Source organism: Copadichromis virginalis, linkage group LG7 (genome assembly GCF_057382275.1).
Source record: "Copadichromis virginalis isolate Kocher_CV1m ecotype Utaka linkage group LG7, C_Virginalis_male_GT1.1, whole genome shotgun sequence".
NCBI classification, from domain to species: domain Eukaryota; kingdom Metazoa; phylum Chordata; class Actinopteri; order Cichliformes; family Cichlidae; genus Copadichromis; species Copadichromis virginalis.
The window spans coordinates 50,048,925-50,065,318 of record NC_140624.1 but is presented as its reverse complement, the minus strand read 5'-3'; the positions used below and the strand labels follow the sequence as shown (position 1 = coordinate 50,065,318).

The 16,394-nt window shown below is 40.2% G+C and overlaps 1 protein-coding gene across 1 annotated transcript in view; it reads left to right on the top strand.

Moving 5' to 3' along the window:
• hcn1 (hyperpolarization activated cyclic nucleotide-gated potassium channel 1) overlaps window positions 1–16,394 on the top strand; it is a 64,507-nt gene that overhangs the window by 32,355 nt on the left and 15,758 nt on the right. Inside the window, exons 4-5 of the mRNA XM_085463955.1 lie at window positions 9,302–9,520; window positions 14,174–14,320. Of these exons, the coding sequence (XP_085320081.1) occupies window positions 9,302–9,520; window positions 14,174–14,320 (366 nt within the window). The remainder of the gene's footprint in view (window positions 1–9,301; window positions 9,521–14,173; window positions 14,321–16,394) is intronic.

The window sequence follows — 16,394 nt, the reverse complement described above, 5'->3', positions numbered from 1 at the left end:
GAGAGACTAACAAAGCCATACGGAAACAATCACTTCAAGTTATTGCTGCACTTCAAGTGATTTTCGCAGCAATGAAAGCTTTCCTTTTCACGACTGTAAAAATGTAGCATAATGTTACACGTTACTTTGTGTATTACTGTTTTTTGTATTACTGATTGTGACTGTAAATGTAACAGTAGAGTGAGTGGTGATTGTGGAGTGTCTTGCGGCCCTAGGTGAAAATTCACAATATACACGCTGACGTAATCTTTCTAGTTACGTGTATCAGTGTATGAAAAATGTAAGCCAGTGTGTCCCCTGTGTACAGTAGAAAGCTGGACAACTGGACAGTGTCAACACAGCTTATGTTTGATTTCTTTGGGGACTGTCCCCTCGTTTGGACTTTTTCTGTATCTTTCATCTTCCCTCTTCTCCTCTTGAGTTGAGGTCAAGCGGACTGTGCTTGCCCGTTTTGGACTGCTGTGAGCGCGTGCAGACCTCCTGGGTAATGCTGATTGTAAATACTCCCCCGCGGAGCTCTTTTGCCGTCTCCTCTCCCTCTTTCTGTGACAAACATTTCTGTGCTGCACGAGCGCACGAACTGTTTAGAGGCATCATACCGGAGGTGCAAATGTCAGCTTTTATAAACGTCACAGCTCTCATCTTTACTTGGAGGCAACGAGTTGCCCAAGTGCGTTTGATACCAGCTAGCATGTGTTATTCATCCAAACAGACATTATCCATCTCTGTTCGCACCAAAGGAATTTGCACTGATGTAATTTCCCACAGAACTGTCACAATTCATCCTTGTTAATGGTAACTACGGGCGAACATCTCCTCAGTAACCCAGATTCTTAAACTTCCTTTTAAACAGCAACACTCTGGGTTCATAATTACTTGTCGCTGTAAAACTTAATGATAAACATCTCCTTGCATGCACGCTGCGTGTTGCTGATCTTACTGAGAATAAAGCTGGTACATCCTCCTTCTATGCAAATCAATATCAAAGGGAGATGGTGTACAAGCCTAATTTGGTGCCCCCCGTGTGGCTATAGCTGCAGCCTGCAAAAATTGCCTCTAAAACAAATAAGGCATAAATCAGTGCTAGAAGCCTGTGGGTGAGCTGTTATGACACGAAACCCTTTCTCCAAGCTGTATTCACTTGTATGTAGCTAAAACATTGCAAAGATGGCTTTGTATGTTTGTTTTACACTTTCTCTGATGGGTTAGCTACTTGCTGGTGAATTGACACATCCTAAACTCTCTCAGGCAGCTTTCTTGATATTTCTTCAGGAATAGATATCCAGGCTTCTTGAAGCTCTTCTTTGGATATTAACTACCTTTTTGTTCTGTTCTCTGTTATGATGATCCCACACTGCTTCAGTAATGTCTGAGCTCTAGGGAGACCAATCCATCTTGTGTTTTCCCATCCTGATATGCTTTTATACTGTATCAGCACCGTGTTTGGGATCATTGTCTTTCTATAAATGAAGCCACTGTCAATCAGATGCTTTATGCATGATATTGCAAACAAGCTCAAAATCTGATGGTACTTTTCTGCATTAATTCCATCGCTTCCATCAGATCTCCAACACCACTGTTGTACCTCTCTCCTGACCTCCTCTTGCAGTCAGTCTCAGATGGCTTAACAAACAGAACAAATGGAAAAATCGCTTTAAAATGGCCATGCACAAATACTCAGGGAAAAAGCAGTTTTGGAGACAATAGGTCTCCAAAGCGTGGAGACCTATTGTCGAAGAGCACTTTTAAAGAAACAAATTATAAAGAAATAAAGGGGTCGTCTGAATTCTGCACAGTGCTGTATATTATTTACAAATATTCATACAAATTTGCAAATCTAGTTTGGGTCATCAAATATGTATTTGTCTGTAAGTAATGAGGGCAATTTTTATCCCGCTGAGCCGCTTACAGCTGAACCAAATTCATCTTGCCCTTTAAAAAAACATTAAGGAGCATATGAGTTCATCAGTGAGTGCCAGTATTATGTTTGCTTTTACATTTAACCAAAAGCAGGTGTCCTACACATGATAATTGTTACTCTTTGTCAAATTTCTAAACGACAAGGCTAAGAATGCTGAAATCTTAGAAGAGAAGGCTATGCACACTCCAATGACAGAAAGCCACAAAGAACGTGAAACTGTGGAAGTATATTTGGATTTAAGTTCAAAATTCATAATTTTCTGGATAGCTTTAAGATTTTTTTCTTCTCTGTTTTATGAGGGGGCGATCCTAAAAATAACTCACAAAGAAAACCACGAGGCATTTTAGAGGTAAAATCTGTTTAAGCCAGTGGTACTGTAGATATCTGCACATGAGCATAGTGTTACTGATGGTGATGTGGCAGAATGGGCAATTTGCAGAATCTCTTCCCTGTGGATCTGTGCAGAAGTGCAAGCCTGTGCACTGACTGCTGTCTGGCAAATCCAAAGTGATAAGGCCAGCTCACATATGGGATTCCTCTTCTCACACCATCGCAATGCATTAGCATTCACAAGTTGAAAATCAGGATAAGGTATCTTTTCCTCCGTTTGCTGTGTTTGCTGCAGGTATAAATAAACAATACAGTTAAACGTTGTCATCAAGAGGTTTGTCTTTGTCTCTGTCCAAAAAAGGAGAGCTTTAAAGCCATATATTGCATCATATTTTTTTCTGTTGTTGGCTCCGTGCTTTCAGTCTCCAGCTGTGAGTAGAAGAGTGAGGGCAGCAAGGGCTGCAGATACTGCTGAGTGGTGCTGTGCACAGTCTAGGCCTGTTATCTTCCTGACTAATGGTCTGAGAGTAGCTTCTTACTCTTTAGAGGCTGCATTTACTTAATCACCAAACAAGATAATGCTGCTGTCACTATGTTGGCTCATGTTGGAAGGTGGTGGGCTGTGGTATTGGATAGGCTGTTGTACAGCTTAAAGATGCATGTGGTGGAGCATTTGTGAGTGTATGTGTGTGCCTACTGTTCCTGGCCAAGCTCATATCAAGAGAGAGACAGCAGTAGCCCTGCTGAGGGCTCCTGTCTCAGAGAGAGCTAGAGGCCAGAAGACAGGTGGATATACTGTAGGTAGACACAAGGGGGAAAAGGGAAAAAAGGACAGAAACGCCTGGCTAACCATGCACAACTGCCCTTCAGTATCAGTCACCCTTCCTGGCTCCTTTTATCCATGGACCACCCACTTCATTTCCTTCCATTTCTTCTCAATCTCCCTGAATGAGTCACTTTCAAAAGGCGGGCTCAGTCCTGAATTTATGAATTAATCAGATGTGTCACCCTCTTCCCTTCTTTCACATCACACTTCCCCTCAACATACACATTGGGCTTATGGAAGGAAAATGCAAGACTGCTTCAGTCCCTATGCGAACAGCTTGTTTTTGGATTCTTTTTTTGGCTCTCGTTGGTAATCATTTTTTGTTAGCTGAAAGAATTGTGTGCTATTTGTCAACTGATACAGTAGGATGGTTTAATCAAGCTTGTGTGAGGGTATTTGGACCACAGCTGCTGAGCTTTCAGAGGCTGTTGTGGGATCTTAAAAAATAAAGTTCTGTTGTGAGGAGAGCCTTGTGAGAAGACAAAGAAAAATCACCGTACCTCATTCATCGTAAAGATTGGGTGGAAAATCGCAAAAGCAAACATTTATAAATTGGAACTATCTTGATAATTGGTTAATAGTTCCCAGTTTAAGCAAGAATGCCAAATATTGCCAAGTTTCAGATATCCAAAGGCTTTTTTGTCTGTAACCTCTGAGAAGACTTCTGCCACGAAAATGTTAAAAAAGAAAGAAGAAAAGAAATGGCACGTGTACCACTGCCAGTCAGTAAAGTTGCACTTTAGATCCATGATTGTCCAGAATTGATCTTTGACCTATTAGATATAATAATCTGCTGCCTCTTCTTTCAGCTGCTGCCTCTAGGGGTCGCCACAGCAGACCCTCTCAGCTTATCACTTCATAATTTCATACTATTTGACTGTTATATACAATATGGTCATGATTAGCATTTGAATTGTGGCTTCACGGTTAAAAACATGTTTTTTTTCTTGCCACAGTGACCTTGACCCTTGACTACCACATATCTGATTGGTTGAGCTGAAGTTAAAGTTTGCCAAAATGCCAAAATATGAGGAAATTCCCTCAAACCTTTGAAGTGATTGTGCGTTTACAAGAAAGGAGCAAACAGAGTTACACACAGATGAATCTGAAGATATGTCTCGGGCCACATTACTGGTGCCAGTGCATAAAAAAACTTCTGTAGAGAGATGAAGTCCATTAGTACTGCTACAGGTGATGAACATAAAAGCTCACGAGACAATGACAACGCACACAGTGAGATACATCACTGGGCGCGCTTTTTTTGGTGTCGATGCAGGCCTGCACATCCCTTTACTCTGTCATCTGTGTTTAAAGGCCGCCGTGCCTTCTGTGCGCTCCCAGGGAGAACAGCTTGCAGTTTGATTATGCAATTGAAAAATGAATATTGCGCATTGCTTCTTTTTTTTTTGCCATTCAAGGACTGTTTGTTGGGTTTAGGGAGTTAATCAGTGATTAAATTAATCAGTTGAGGCAAATTTGCTCATTCACTTATTTTCTCTGCAGACACGCACAGGCGCAAACAAAAAAAATAAAATGTTAAATAAAACTAAAACATATTTACAGGGCAACCAGATCTTGCTACACACTCTATTGAGTATAATTTGTGCTGCAGTGAAACTAAGTATCAGTGCAAATCTTTGGGAGTCCAGATGAAAAATAAGTTTAATTGCTGTCATTTGTCCTCGGACTGTTCTCTTTTTTTGCAAAATTGTGTTCTTTGCAGCAAGGCATTACATCCTGTTAGTCTCATAGTTTGTCAGTATCAACAACAACCAAAGCCTCTGGGTCGCACTGAACACGAGGATAATGGTGAATCATCAGCCGCCTTCCTGGTTTCATCTTGAGAGAGAGGACTGCTGATTCTGTGACTAATTAATTAAAATGCAAGCAAGTGGTTAAAATGCACGAGCGTGCTGTCAAAACAACGAGCACAGTTAAATTATAGATACTTTGAAGTTGCTGGTGCTTAAACAATAGTGCGGAATTGGGATCGCTTTAATGTGTGTGGTAATGAAGTCTGAACCTGCGCTGCTGTTCTTACGGGGCTGCTGAAAGATGAATATGCAGTGTCTGATGTGTTTTCCTGCTAAAAAACAGAGCTTAATTATATTTAGAATAATGTTAGAGGAAATGAATACATTTGTTGTGTTGGCAAAATCTATATCAAGGGGGCTGTACATTGTGAACTATAGGAAAGCAACTAGAAACTGCTTTTTCTGCACTGAGAGTGAAATGACTCACTCTTCCCAAAGGAAGGCTGTACAGAACCAGCCCTGGAGATTTCTAGTTCTCATCACTCTTTATGCATTAGATAAAAGTGTGCATGTATCTGTCCTTTTGTGACCAACCTAATCAGACAAAAAAATGGGTGCTGAGCATGAGTGCCTGCTGTAATCATAGCGCACTGCCCCAGAGCTGTGACTCACATGCCGTGATGGCAGTCAAAATGCAAATTTAAGCAATCACACTGAGGAACAGCAGTGAGTGAAGAACAGCGAAGTGAAAAGCGGTGATGCTGTTGGTTTTGTTATGTTCGATAAAAAGCTCCTGTAAAGTCCACTTTGCAGACATCATTACCACAGTATCACTTCAGTGAGACAGCTCATGTTTGATATTATTTATCACAGCAGCAGAACATAATAGAGTTTGGCGTCTGGGATCCGAGCTCATCACTTCCCGTAAATATGTCACGTATAGAAACGGGGGGCAGCTTACAAGGTGGTTGCTGGGATGCTGGGGTAATGGAGGGGTTGAGACAGCAGACAGCGATGCAGGGCTGCAGCAGCACTGACGTGTCAGAGGGAAAGATGGGAAATTTTGCAGCTTAGATAGACCAGCAAATTGGCAGGTTGTGTTTGGTGTACGACACGAGGAGAACGAGGAGTGTGTATGACGCAGTTCGGCTAAAGCCTGACTGCCTGAACTAACTTGTGGGCTTTGCTCCATTTGTTAGGAGAGAATTTTCTCTCTGCCTCTGCCTGGTAAAGCCGCCTTCGGATATTTTGCTTCTGTGTCTCCCAGATGTCAAATCGTAACAATGGGCAGCTGGAAACGATCGTGATGATCAGTTCCACATTTGGAGGACTCACAATAATCCTTCATAACAAGCTCCATAACCTGCAGTGCCCCAAGCACGCAGCTATTATCCCCACTGCTTTAATGTTACAGTGAAATGTCAACTCAGAACTGAGCTACTTCTGAACAATTCAGTCTCTATCAGTCTGTTTAAGATAAAGAAAGAGTGAAAATTTGGCTTAAGGAATCACTAAAGTTGGTCATGTGATCCATGCTTCTTTTTTTTTTTTTATTAAAGATTCACTGACACTGCACTGTCAGAGCCAACTTACCAATGTTATCAGTATATTCCACAAAGCAGCTGTGGAATAAATTTAATGCCACGTTTGACTGCCTGAGTTATTTGCTCATTATTATATGTCTTTGGACATGGGAGAAGGAAATATTCGCAGTTATTATACCTCGTGATATAATAAATGTGAGCTCAGCTGGTCAGTTTGCCTCATATGAAGAAACATTTTTATTCATTTTACAAATTGTCTACAGGTCATTCATGATTGTTTGACTCCTAATTAATTGTGCGTTACAAGTGATAGACCACTGTTTCAATCTGATTAGGTAGGCGGATTAATGTAAGCAAGAGGATGATAAAGCTAATTCTGCTATTTTGGAGAGGTTTATGTACAAACATTGATGGGAAATAAGGATGGACAGCGAAGTTGAACAGACAGAAACTGTGAGGTTAGTCCCCAGGCCCTTAATGCCCAAAGCTCTGCAGAGATTTCTTTGTTGGAGCAGTTTACATGCAGAGAAAAACAGCAAAAGGTGCAGTGAGTCATTTCGGACTTTGTGATATCATCTGGCAAAACCATGCCTCTGTTTTTCCATGCATACAAATATGTCAACACAAACACAGCCCGTCGTTGCTGAATAAACACTCACCCACCATGTGAAATATACACGTGTGAAAGAACATCTAGGACCCAAACTGCATTAGTTCCAGGTATATGGTTGGGTAACTTTGTTCTCTGTGTGGAAATACATTATTGTGTGTATGTGTTGTGTGCTACAGTGGACGGGTGCTTGTGCTGAAATGCTAGCTGCAGATATTTCCAGTACAATGAAAGCCACGATCCCTGTCATGGACTGCTGACCTGCCAGAGCTTTCGCAGCTGGGATGGCACCAGCTTCCTACATCCCTAAGTGGGATAAGGAGTTAGGTGGATGGATGGATGGATGAATGGATGGATAGAATATTTGACCCTAAAGGTAATATTTCAATGGTTTAACACACACACACACACACACACACACACACACACACACACACACACACACACCATATTTTATTGATTATCCTGTTGAGTATCATGTTATAAAAATTGAACACGCTGTAATTGATAACAAATCCTGTAATCGGTTCTGGAAGAAACAACTAATCTGTGTTGACATAAGAACTGATGAGTCATCCAGGGCTAATGATTTGCTATAAATGTGCATCTGTCATCAAATTCAAGTGGGATTCACTAATTCCCACTTGAATAACTGAGTGGACTCAAGCAGATCAGGCAATGGCATGGCAAAGGGGACAAAATGGGCATGATGGCATGTGACACATGGATCTGAGACAAATGGGGGAAAAAAAGAGACTATCTAAGTTTCCTATTTCTATCACTAGCTGTTCTGCTGTGTGTGATAGGTATTCTGCATGGAGTGCTTCCTCAGCACTTCATCTTTGCAGGAGGTGAAGCTTTTCGGGGTGTCAGCAAAATGTCTGTGAGCACAAGCTTTGTACCAGGCAGTCTGTCACATTTGTCTCTAGATAGTGGATTACTGAGTTTCACAGACATGCAGTAACTGCAATGGGCTCGCTTAGTTGCCCACTAGAGATTTTGCCCATCTCCAGAGGGAAAAGGCATACTTTCACATTAGACATGCTGAGACTAAAAAAAAAAGCAGGAAAAACAGAAATGAGGGAAATCTGAAATGCAAATGAAAGGCCTTTCAAGCCATGTCCTTGCATTGTGCTACTACCTGATAATGTGGATTACTAAAATTTAAGAGGCTCTGCATAAATCTCTGTTGAAAGCGACTCCTGATAAGATTTCATACTAAAAAAAAGACTTTTAAAAGAAATAGTCAGTGACTATCCTAACACTGCCAGTTAGGTTGGCTCTTTATTTACAAGTTTTAAAGAAAGAAAGAAAGCACTCAATTAATCAGTCAATCAATAGCTGATGTCCATCTTTTGCTCTGCATATAGACTGGTTACCTGCATGATATTAAAGCATATTTTCTAAAACTAACGATGACCATTTAAAGTTCTGCTTCCATGCATTTAAACTTTTATCACCAGTCTTCATCCACCAAGCAAGTTCTTTCCAAACTACTTAGTCTGAATTATGTGGCTCCTCAAAAACCCTTCTGGACACATTATCGGATAACAGTGGACCCATGAACCCAAGTTGCACTATATGGACAAAAATACTGGGCCAAATCTCTTAATCTTTGACTTCAGGTGTTTTTACTCCTATTGCCATGGGGGTATAAAATCAAGTAGATTCAGTGCGGTCTGCCGTCACATTTGTGAAGGAATGAGTCATTTAAAGAGGTCACTGAATTTGGGTGAGGTAATACAAACAGGATGCCACCATCGCAACAAGTCAGTTTGTGAAATTTCTTCCCTTGTAGAAATTCCACAGCCAACTGCACGTGGTATTTTTGCAAAGTGGAAGTGTTTAGAAACCACAGCAGGGTTAATCTTCTGGCATTAACATCAGCACAAAAGTGCACCAGGAGCTTCATGAGAAGCATTTCTATGGCAGGGCAGCTCCTTTGGGTGTAATGTGTAAGTGACCCAGTACTTTTGTCCGTATAGTCTGGATACTGGATACATAGTTTAGAAGCTGTTTTTTTTAACCTTTGCAAAGCTGAACCGCTTCTCACCCTTTGATAATCTGTAAAATGAATAAAGTAGATGCAAACAGAGAGAGAAGGTAAAAAGGTAGAAAGTTCATTCATTCAGTAAACCCATAAGGTTCAGAAGCATGAAGATTATGTTGGCTGAGTGTTAGTGATCCATCAAAGGAAAGTCTGTTGTTCCATTTTTATCTGCCGCGGAGCCTTTCTTCCTTGTCTTGCTTGGCAGTAACTCCCCCCAAACCTCCTCTGTCTCTCCTTCCCTTTTTCTTCCCCTCTGGTTCTTTCAGAACGTTTCTTGGGGTAAGCAGTACTCCTATGCCCTCTTCAAAGCCATGAGCCACATGCTGTGCATCGGTTATGGTGCCCGGGCACCCGTCAGCATGTCTGACCTTTGGGTCACCATGCTGAGTATGATTGTAGGAGCCACGTGCTACGCCATGTTTGTTGGCCATGCTACAGCTCTAATCCAATCACTGGATTCCTCACGGAGGCAGTACCAAGAGAAGGTAAGAGTCCTGCAGTGGCACACACAATATTAAATTCCTGAGATTTAAAAGAACACTGGGTATGATACATGGTATGATGTATGCGTACACATCTTTAATGGTTTGTTGTTTAAAGGTAAGTTAAGCTAAGTACTACTGAGATGGTCTCAAAGTATTAATGTGATTTTTTTCTTTTTTTGTGACTCTGTAAAGTCCTGCTCATTGGAGCTGGATTTAAATAAATTAGCCCTCAATTACACTGTGGACCAATAGGTTGAGCTCCCACAATATAAATATAAATATATCCGCGGCGATGACTAGGAAAGAGGATTTCCTACCTACCCCCAAGCAGATCTCTTAAGGTCAACAGGGTGATGAGGTCTATGACATAAGCAGCCACCTCACTGTCTGTATGCTGCCAGTGGACACATTTTATTTTTCCCTTTTCCTTCAGTTCCTATTACATCATTATATCTTCTTTCTTTTTTTTCACGTAGAGGATGATTATCCAGCATTTCAACTGAGCCACCATCTGTGATCCCGCTGTGGGGCCTGGGCAATTCCCAGAACACCCAGCCATGACTGATGCGCTTTGTGTTTGCACGCAAGAAGCAGAGTTTAACTCCCAAACTTTGCCTGTGCTTATGCTGCAGAACGCATTGTACATACCACACTATTGGGCGTGGGGATTAGTCCTCTATGGTATGTCTTCATCCACAAACAAGTTTAGGATTAAGATAACTTAATCTTTAACTTACAGGATGATGTAAGAACAGTTACATCAGGTCACACTGATTTTGTAAGACACTCCTTTTCTTCCCAAAGGAAATAGTTTTTTTTCCCAAATATGATATAAAGACAGTGAGTCAGCTGAAATGCGATTAACAGAAAGCGCTAATTATCTTGTCTTAGTACATTCTTATTTACTATGACATGCTGTGTGTGTGAGAGCTGAAACAATTACTCAGAAATTAAGTCTTTAACAGTGTTTAATGCAGGGTTTATTCTTCAAGCCATTTTTCACCCAGTAATGGAGTCTAATTCCTGCATTTCAGTATATTTTTTATTTTAAGCATTTGCTACTTTTCCGTGTCAAGAGATATCAGAAGTGGCAATAATTAAATAACTAAAGACAATAAATCTTCATATACAAGTTGTTCAGTTTGTTATTTAAGACAATTTTTCAGTATTTGTCTATGATTTCAGAAAAATTATTTAGATATTATTTAAATAGAAAGCAATTAAACAGATTAATTTAGAATATAAGAAATAAAACTGATGTTTTCCCTTTAAGTTTTCATCATTTTTTAAAATTATATTATGAAAATGGGTTATAATGGGTCAGGAAGTTAAAAATATTATTACCAATTACTTTGATTTTTCCCGCCATGTAATTATTCATCTTTTAATAATCTATAAAAAATTTCATGTGGTTTAACAGCACACTTTTTGACTTCCTGAATTCAATGAATGTTGATCATATCCATCCACTAAGCGAGCCCTCCAGCAGCTTACATCCCTATTGAGTTTATCAGAACATATCCACACAAACGCACACACAGAGGCACGACTGGACAGAGGTACAAAGCACACATTATTTATCCTTCCAGAGATGTAGTCATAATTCTTATCAGAGCATTGGTAAAGTCACCTTGGCTATTACAGGACGTGCTAAAATACCTCTTCGTTAATTTACACCTTGCTTATAAAATCATTTAGCCATTGTCGGTTTATTCAAGTGTGATGGCCCGACCTTGCCAGCTGTCCTCATGGTCAGTCCAATCTAGAGGAACATCCCCCTCGGTGCGTTTTGGCACCACATTGCAATCTTACATGTCACCTAAAACTTGAAATTAAAACTGCAGTTTCTATTGTCTTTGCAAAAGTGTTATCACAAATCCGCACAAATTAGTAAAATGCACATTTATCATTATCAATACAAAGTGTTGTTTGACACATAAATCAGATCAGATGAAACAGATTCGAAGAACAAGACAGCAAATAAAAGGGCTATAATAAAAAAAAATTAATGGTATGCTGACTGATCATTAATATGCAGATATAATTATGAGTTATATTCACAGCGTAGCAAAAAAAATTTTAAAAATCATGACGGCAGGTTGCCCTCAGCAAACAAGCGAGCCGTGCCAAGTCACTGTTTGAATTAGTGGCACATCTCCAGCTCAGTTGCTCCAAAGCAGATGTACATCACACACTATTTTTAATCTACATCCCTTTCTGTCCCTCTAACGTCACCCCAGGAATCGAACTGACAGCTTCGGGGCCGCGAATGCCATGTTCATGGTAACGGAGCTCCAGTGTGGAGCCAGGTTCAGCAGGGGCTGATTTGCTGCATGGCTGTGCATATCAGTGGAGCAGGCTGCAGAGCAGCAGGGATGGGTTCAGGGTGCTGAGCCTCTAGCCATTACATCTATCACTGCCACAGCTGGAGGGTTGGAAACATGGATGGAGAGATGGATGGGGATGCGAGGTTATAAGTTATCTGAGGCCGGAGGATGTTTATGACAAGAACATGATGAGCAGTAAGAAAGTAGAAAGTAAAGTGATTGTTGTTGATAGGTTCTACTTAATTTCCAAAAACTCAAAAACTAATTTTATCCAGACTAGGAGAAAAGAAAAAACAGACCAAGCAAAAGCTATAGAGAAGAGAGGAAACAGAGATAGTGGGAGGAGAGGGAAGGAAATGAGGGTTTAAAGTATGTATGATATAGAGACATGTCTGCTGTCAAGCCCTGGTGCTGCCACAGTGCAGCTGAGTTGCTCTTTAAGATATGTCCAAGATGTCCCACATTTCATATTTCGGTCTGAGGTTCATTGCAAAGCTAATGTAACTACCTCCCTCCTCTGAAATATTGCAAAGATAATTAAATAGTTTCAAAACAAGTTTCTGAAACATAAATGATTCTGTAAAGGAATACTGTGACCGTGCACCCATCAGATGTCAAACACAGCATCTTGCAATTACATTTATGTCATGCAAGCACTACAAATGGGGTTGCAATTAAATGCATCGTCCTCTGCGTGACACAGACGGGTATCAGATCAATTCCTGCTCAATAAAAGAAGCGTTGAGCACATACAAAGTGGATGAAGCATTTCAAGTCTTTGCACTAATTGCCTGCCCTCTTTAAACTGTCCTTCACGTCTTAGGACACATTCTGCAACAGAGGAGGTTTCATCATTTTACATAATGCTGCTAAACATATATTTATGGGTGATGTTTAACTTTGCAAATTGCAGTGCGCCTGGGTTAAATTAGATCCACAGGAATGCCCCAGGAGTGCCATCAGCCAGGAAAGAAGTGGGTTCTGCCAAGTGACACATCCCAGTGTGGGTGTTAGTCTGACTGGGCCCTGACTATTTCTAGAGAGAGAACGAGAGTGAGAGAGAGAGGGGGGATAAAGAGAGAAATGGATGAGGTGGGATAATGAGGAATGTAGTCAGCATTTATCTAAATTGCTCCTTTAGAAAGTAATTAACCAATAAAATTACACATCTGAATTAATATGAGAATGGAAATTAGTCATAATGAAAAGATAATGTGACGTTAAAGCTGAAGGCCCCATATCGAGCCTAAAATGTGCCCCCATTGCCTTACTCTGTGCCCCACCCTGACCACCCGAGTCGAAATGGACCGGTTGAGCCCCTGCAGACACCTTCTGACTTCGGCTGTGTGAACTCAAAATAAATCAATTTCCCGTAAACAAAGCTCTGGTCCCTTATCACCTTTCTGCAGCCGGGTGAGAAATCAATGAGGGAGGCACTGGGACTCGAGTGGCTCCTCTCGCTAACAAATATCGTTTTATGGGGCTGCCTGCGTCACATTGGTCAAAGCCTCTCAAACTGAACTGTCCTACCAGCCTCGCAGCTGCTGCTGGCTCTCACCTCTATTCTCTTTGTTGAGGTTCATTTTCAGGTGTTGGGGCTTTGGCCGTGCTCGCCGACTACTCTAAATAAATGAGCCAAAGTTTTTTCTGTGTTCTTGTGGGTCAGTACTTGCCTGCAGGATAATGCAGCTGGACGTTACACTCCTGCTAATTTTTAGTTAATTACTGGAAACAGGATGTAGAAACAAGAAAAAAACAAAGACAGGAAAGGAAAGAGGATAGCAATAAATCACAACACCTGTCACCTCACGATGCTCTATATTATAAGGTAAAGACCCTATGATGATATATAACGCGGTCAAAAGGAGAATTCTTCTTTGAAAATTACCCAATATCCTCTTATGCTCCTGGATACTAGGTATGCCTCGCTTGTTCACATTGCAGCATAGCTCGGTTGCCTATTAGCACTGGGCTTCCTGCATCGGTGAGATAATCTGCTGCTACCTTGGTCTGACATAGCCCCGGGCCTGTACTCGTTCCTACTTTCTTCACCACCTGCCTCTCTTGTTCTGCCTCTCCCTCCCCACACGCAGAACCAGGACATGGCACTGTGACTGTGTGAGAGCACGCCTTGTCCTCAATACAGAGACACAAATATGCACTCTGTGTAGACCACATTTTTGTTGCTTTGCTGTTTATTAAAGGTGCAATTTCCAAATAAATATAAAACTCAAGACTTTACTGGGGCTGCTTTAAGATATCTGATTTTTTTTTTTTTTACATGTTAAGCTGTTAAGTGATGACTGTTTTTCTTTGTCTCTTCTAGTATAAGCAAGTGGAGCAATACATGTCCTTCCACAAGCTTCCAGCAGACATGAGACAGAAAATCCATGACTACTATGAGCACCGCTACCAAGGGAAAATCTTTGATGAGGAAAACATCTTGAGTGAACTCAACGACCCCCTCAAAGAGGTGACACAACATTTTAGAAGCTCTCTTCTTGAGAAATCTGCAGATTTTTCCTTTCGAACGCTCTGATTTTATTTTTGGAACCTTAATAAAAAAAATAGACACTGAAAGGTAGGTGTCACAATGTCTTAGTTTTGGAACATAAGTTAGATCTATTATTAACGGAGTCTCCCCAGGTGAAACTTGACTGGCTGAAAGTCAAAATAGGAAAACATTTCCTTCTGAGACAGAGCAATAAAGGTTACTGTGACGTCAAGCACCAGTTTTGGTCCTTGGACGACCTCCCCCATAAGCACATTACATGTGTAATTATGCAAAGGGATATTAGGGAGCAGCGGAGTAAGAAGTGAATGTAGGATAAATGTAGTGTAGGAATCCTGACCAGCTCTCATAAAGCCCCATTAAGTCACCTTGCAAAGTTATATGCTCAAGAGATGAATGCTACGGTGTGCAGAGTTGCTGCATAGTCCCAAGCACTTACAAGAAAGGTGCAGGGATTTAAAGGGACAGTAAAACATGGGCTTAGTTCAATATGTGCACTAAGCAAAGGTTAAATCCAGCTTAAACTGAGAGAGATCGATAATAGCAAACATGGTCACATCAGAGCAATTTCAGTAAGTCTTACATTTTGTTGTAATTTTATGTACAGTGTTAAAAAAAATAGTTAGACCACCTGTTATACAATCAAGAAATAATACACATATATCTTAGAAAAATATTAAAATATTTGAGAAATCTGCCAAAATTCACATTTTTATGCCTAGATTGAGTACAGATTCTTCATCATCAAAAACCATGAAGCAATTATTTTGAACAAGGTTTATTTCTTTAATTAATGAATTATTAATTGGTATAAACTGAATGAGTACCAGTCGAGTAAATTTAATTTAACCAGATTGAATAAATTATTTTTAGCTTCGTTTGACAAAATGTAACATTTAGTGTTGTACTATATAACAAACTACGTGGAAAAAATTTTTGTACATATTTAAACTTATTTTTGTAATTAATCAGTTATAACACTGAATCACCAAAACTCATTTTCCTGTTCAGGAATGTAAGTAAATGATTGTAATTTGGCATCTCAAAAATAATAAAGGGCTTTACTACTTTTTTTTTTTTTATCTTTTTTTGTGAAACATTATATATTACAATTTCAAATAAATAGCTGCATCTACTGGTTGATGAACCATTACAGAAGCTAACAAAATGATATGTGTGATTACTAGTACTGTTCATTTAAGGCACTCATGGCATATGCCTCAATCTGAGTGTCGGTCTAATAAATTTGATAATTACTGGAGATTTTTTAATATGAAAACCTAATTAGACACCAAAACTTGACTAAGCTTTATTACATTACAAGACAGTGTTCGTCTGATTCGTCATCTGTAATTTGGCAGCTTTGACTTAGTGTCAGCTGACTGCACTTCTGTTCTAATCAGTCTATCCAACAACTGAGGCGCCGTGGTTTCCCCCATGTCAGGTGTGCAGCCTGTTTCCTCTCTGTTTCTAAAAGTATGCTCTTTATTTGATCTCCCATCACCAAAGTAGGTCACTTTACTGCTGGTAGAGTAATATAACCCTTTATTACTTTAATAGACACTTAAACAAATACCACGCTATAAGAAAAACAATAATTAAGCTTACCTACATCTTTATCACAATAATCACTAGGTCTGCTGGGCACCGCACAGTTTAAGCTGTTGTGCACCTCATCTGTGTGCATTTGTCAGAGCAACAGTACAATTATGTTTTGCTGTTCAGCTGTAATAAACCAGATGATTAAGTATTTTGTGGGAGGGAGCAAACTTCTCCCATAGATTTCCATTCCACTGAGTGCTCTGATGAACTGCTGAAGGCCACTACATTGGCATGCTTGGATGACGTAAAAACTGGTGAAATAATCGGAATGACTTAGTTTGATTAATCTCTTTCTGTGAGCTGTTTTTTTTAGCCGAAAGTACCTGAATGTCCCTTTCACTCAGGATCTTCTGACCAGCAGATTATAGCTCTTACTAAGTTTGGGGTTTTTTGTTTGTTTCTTTTTTCTCAGCATATTTTGAATAAATTTACA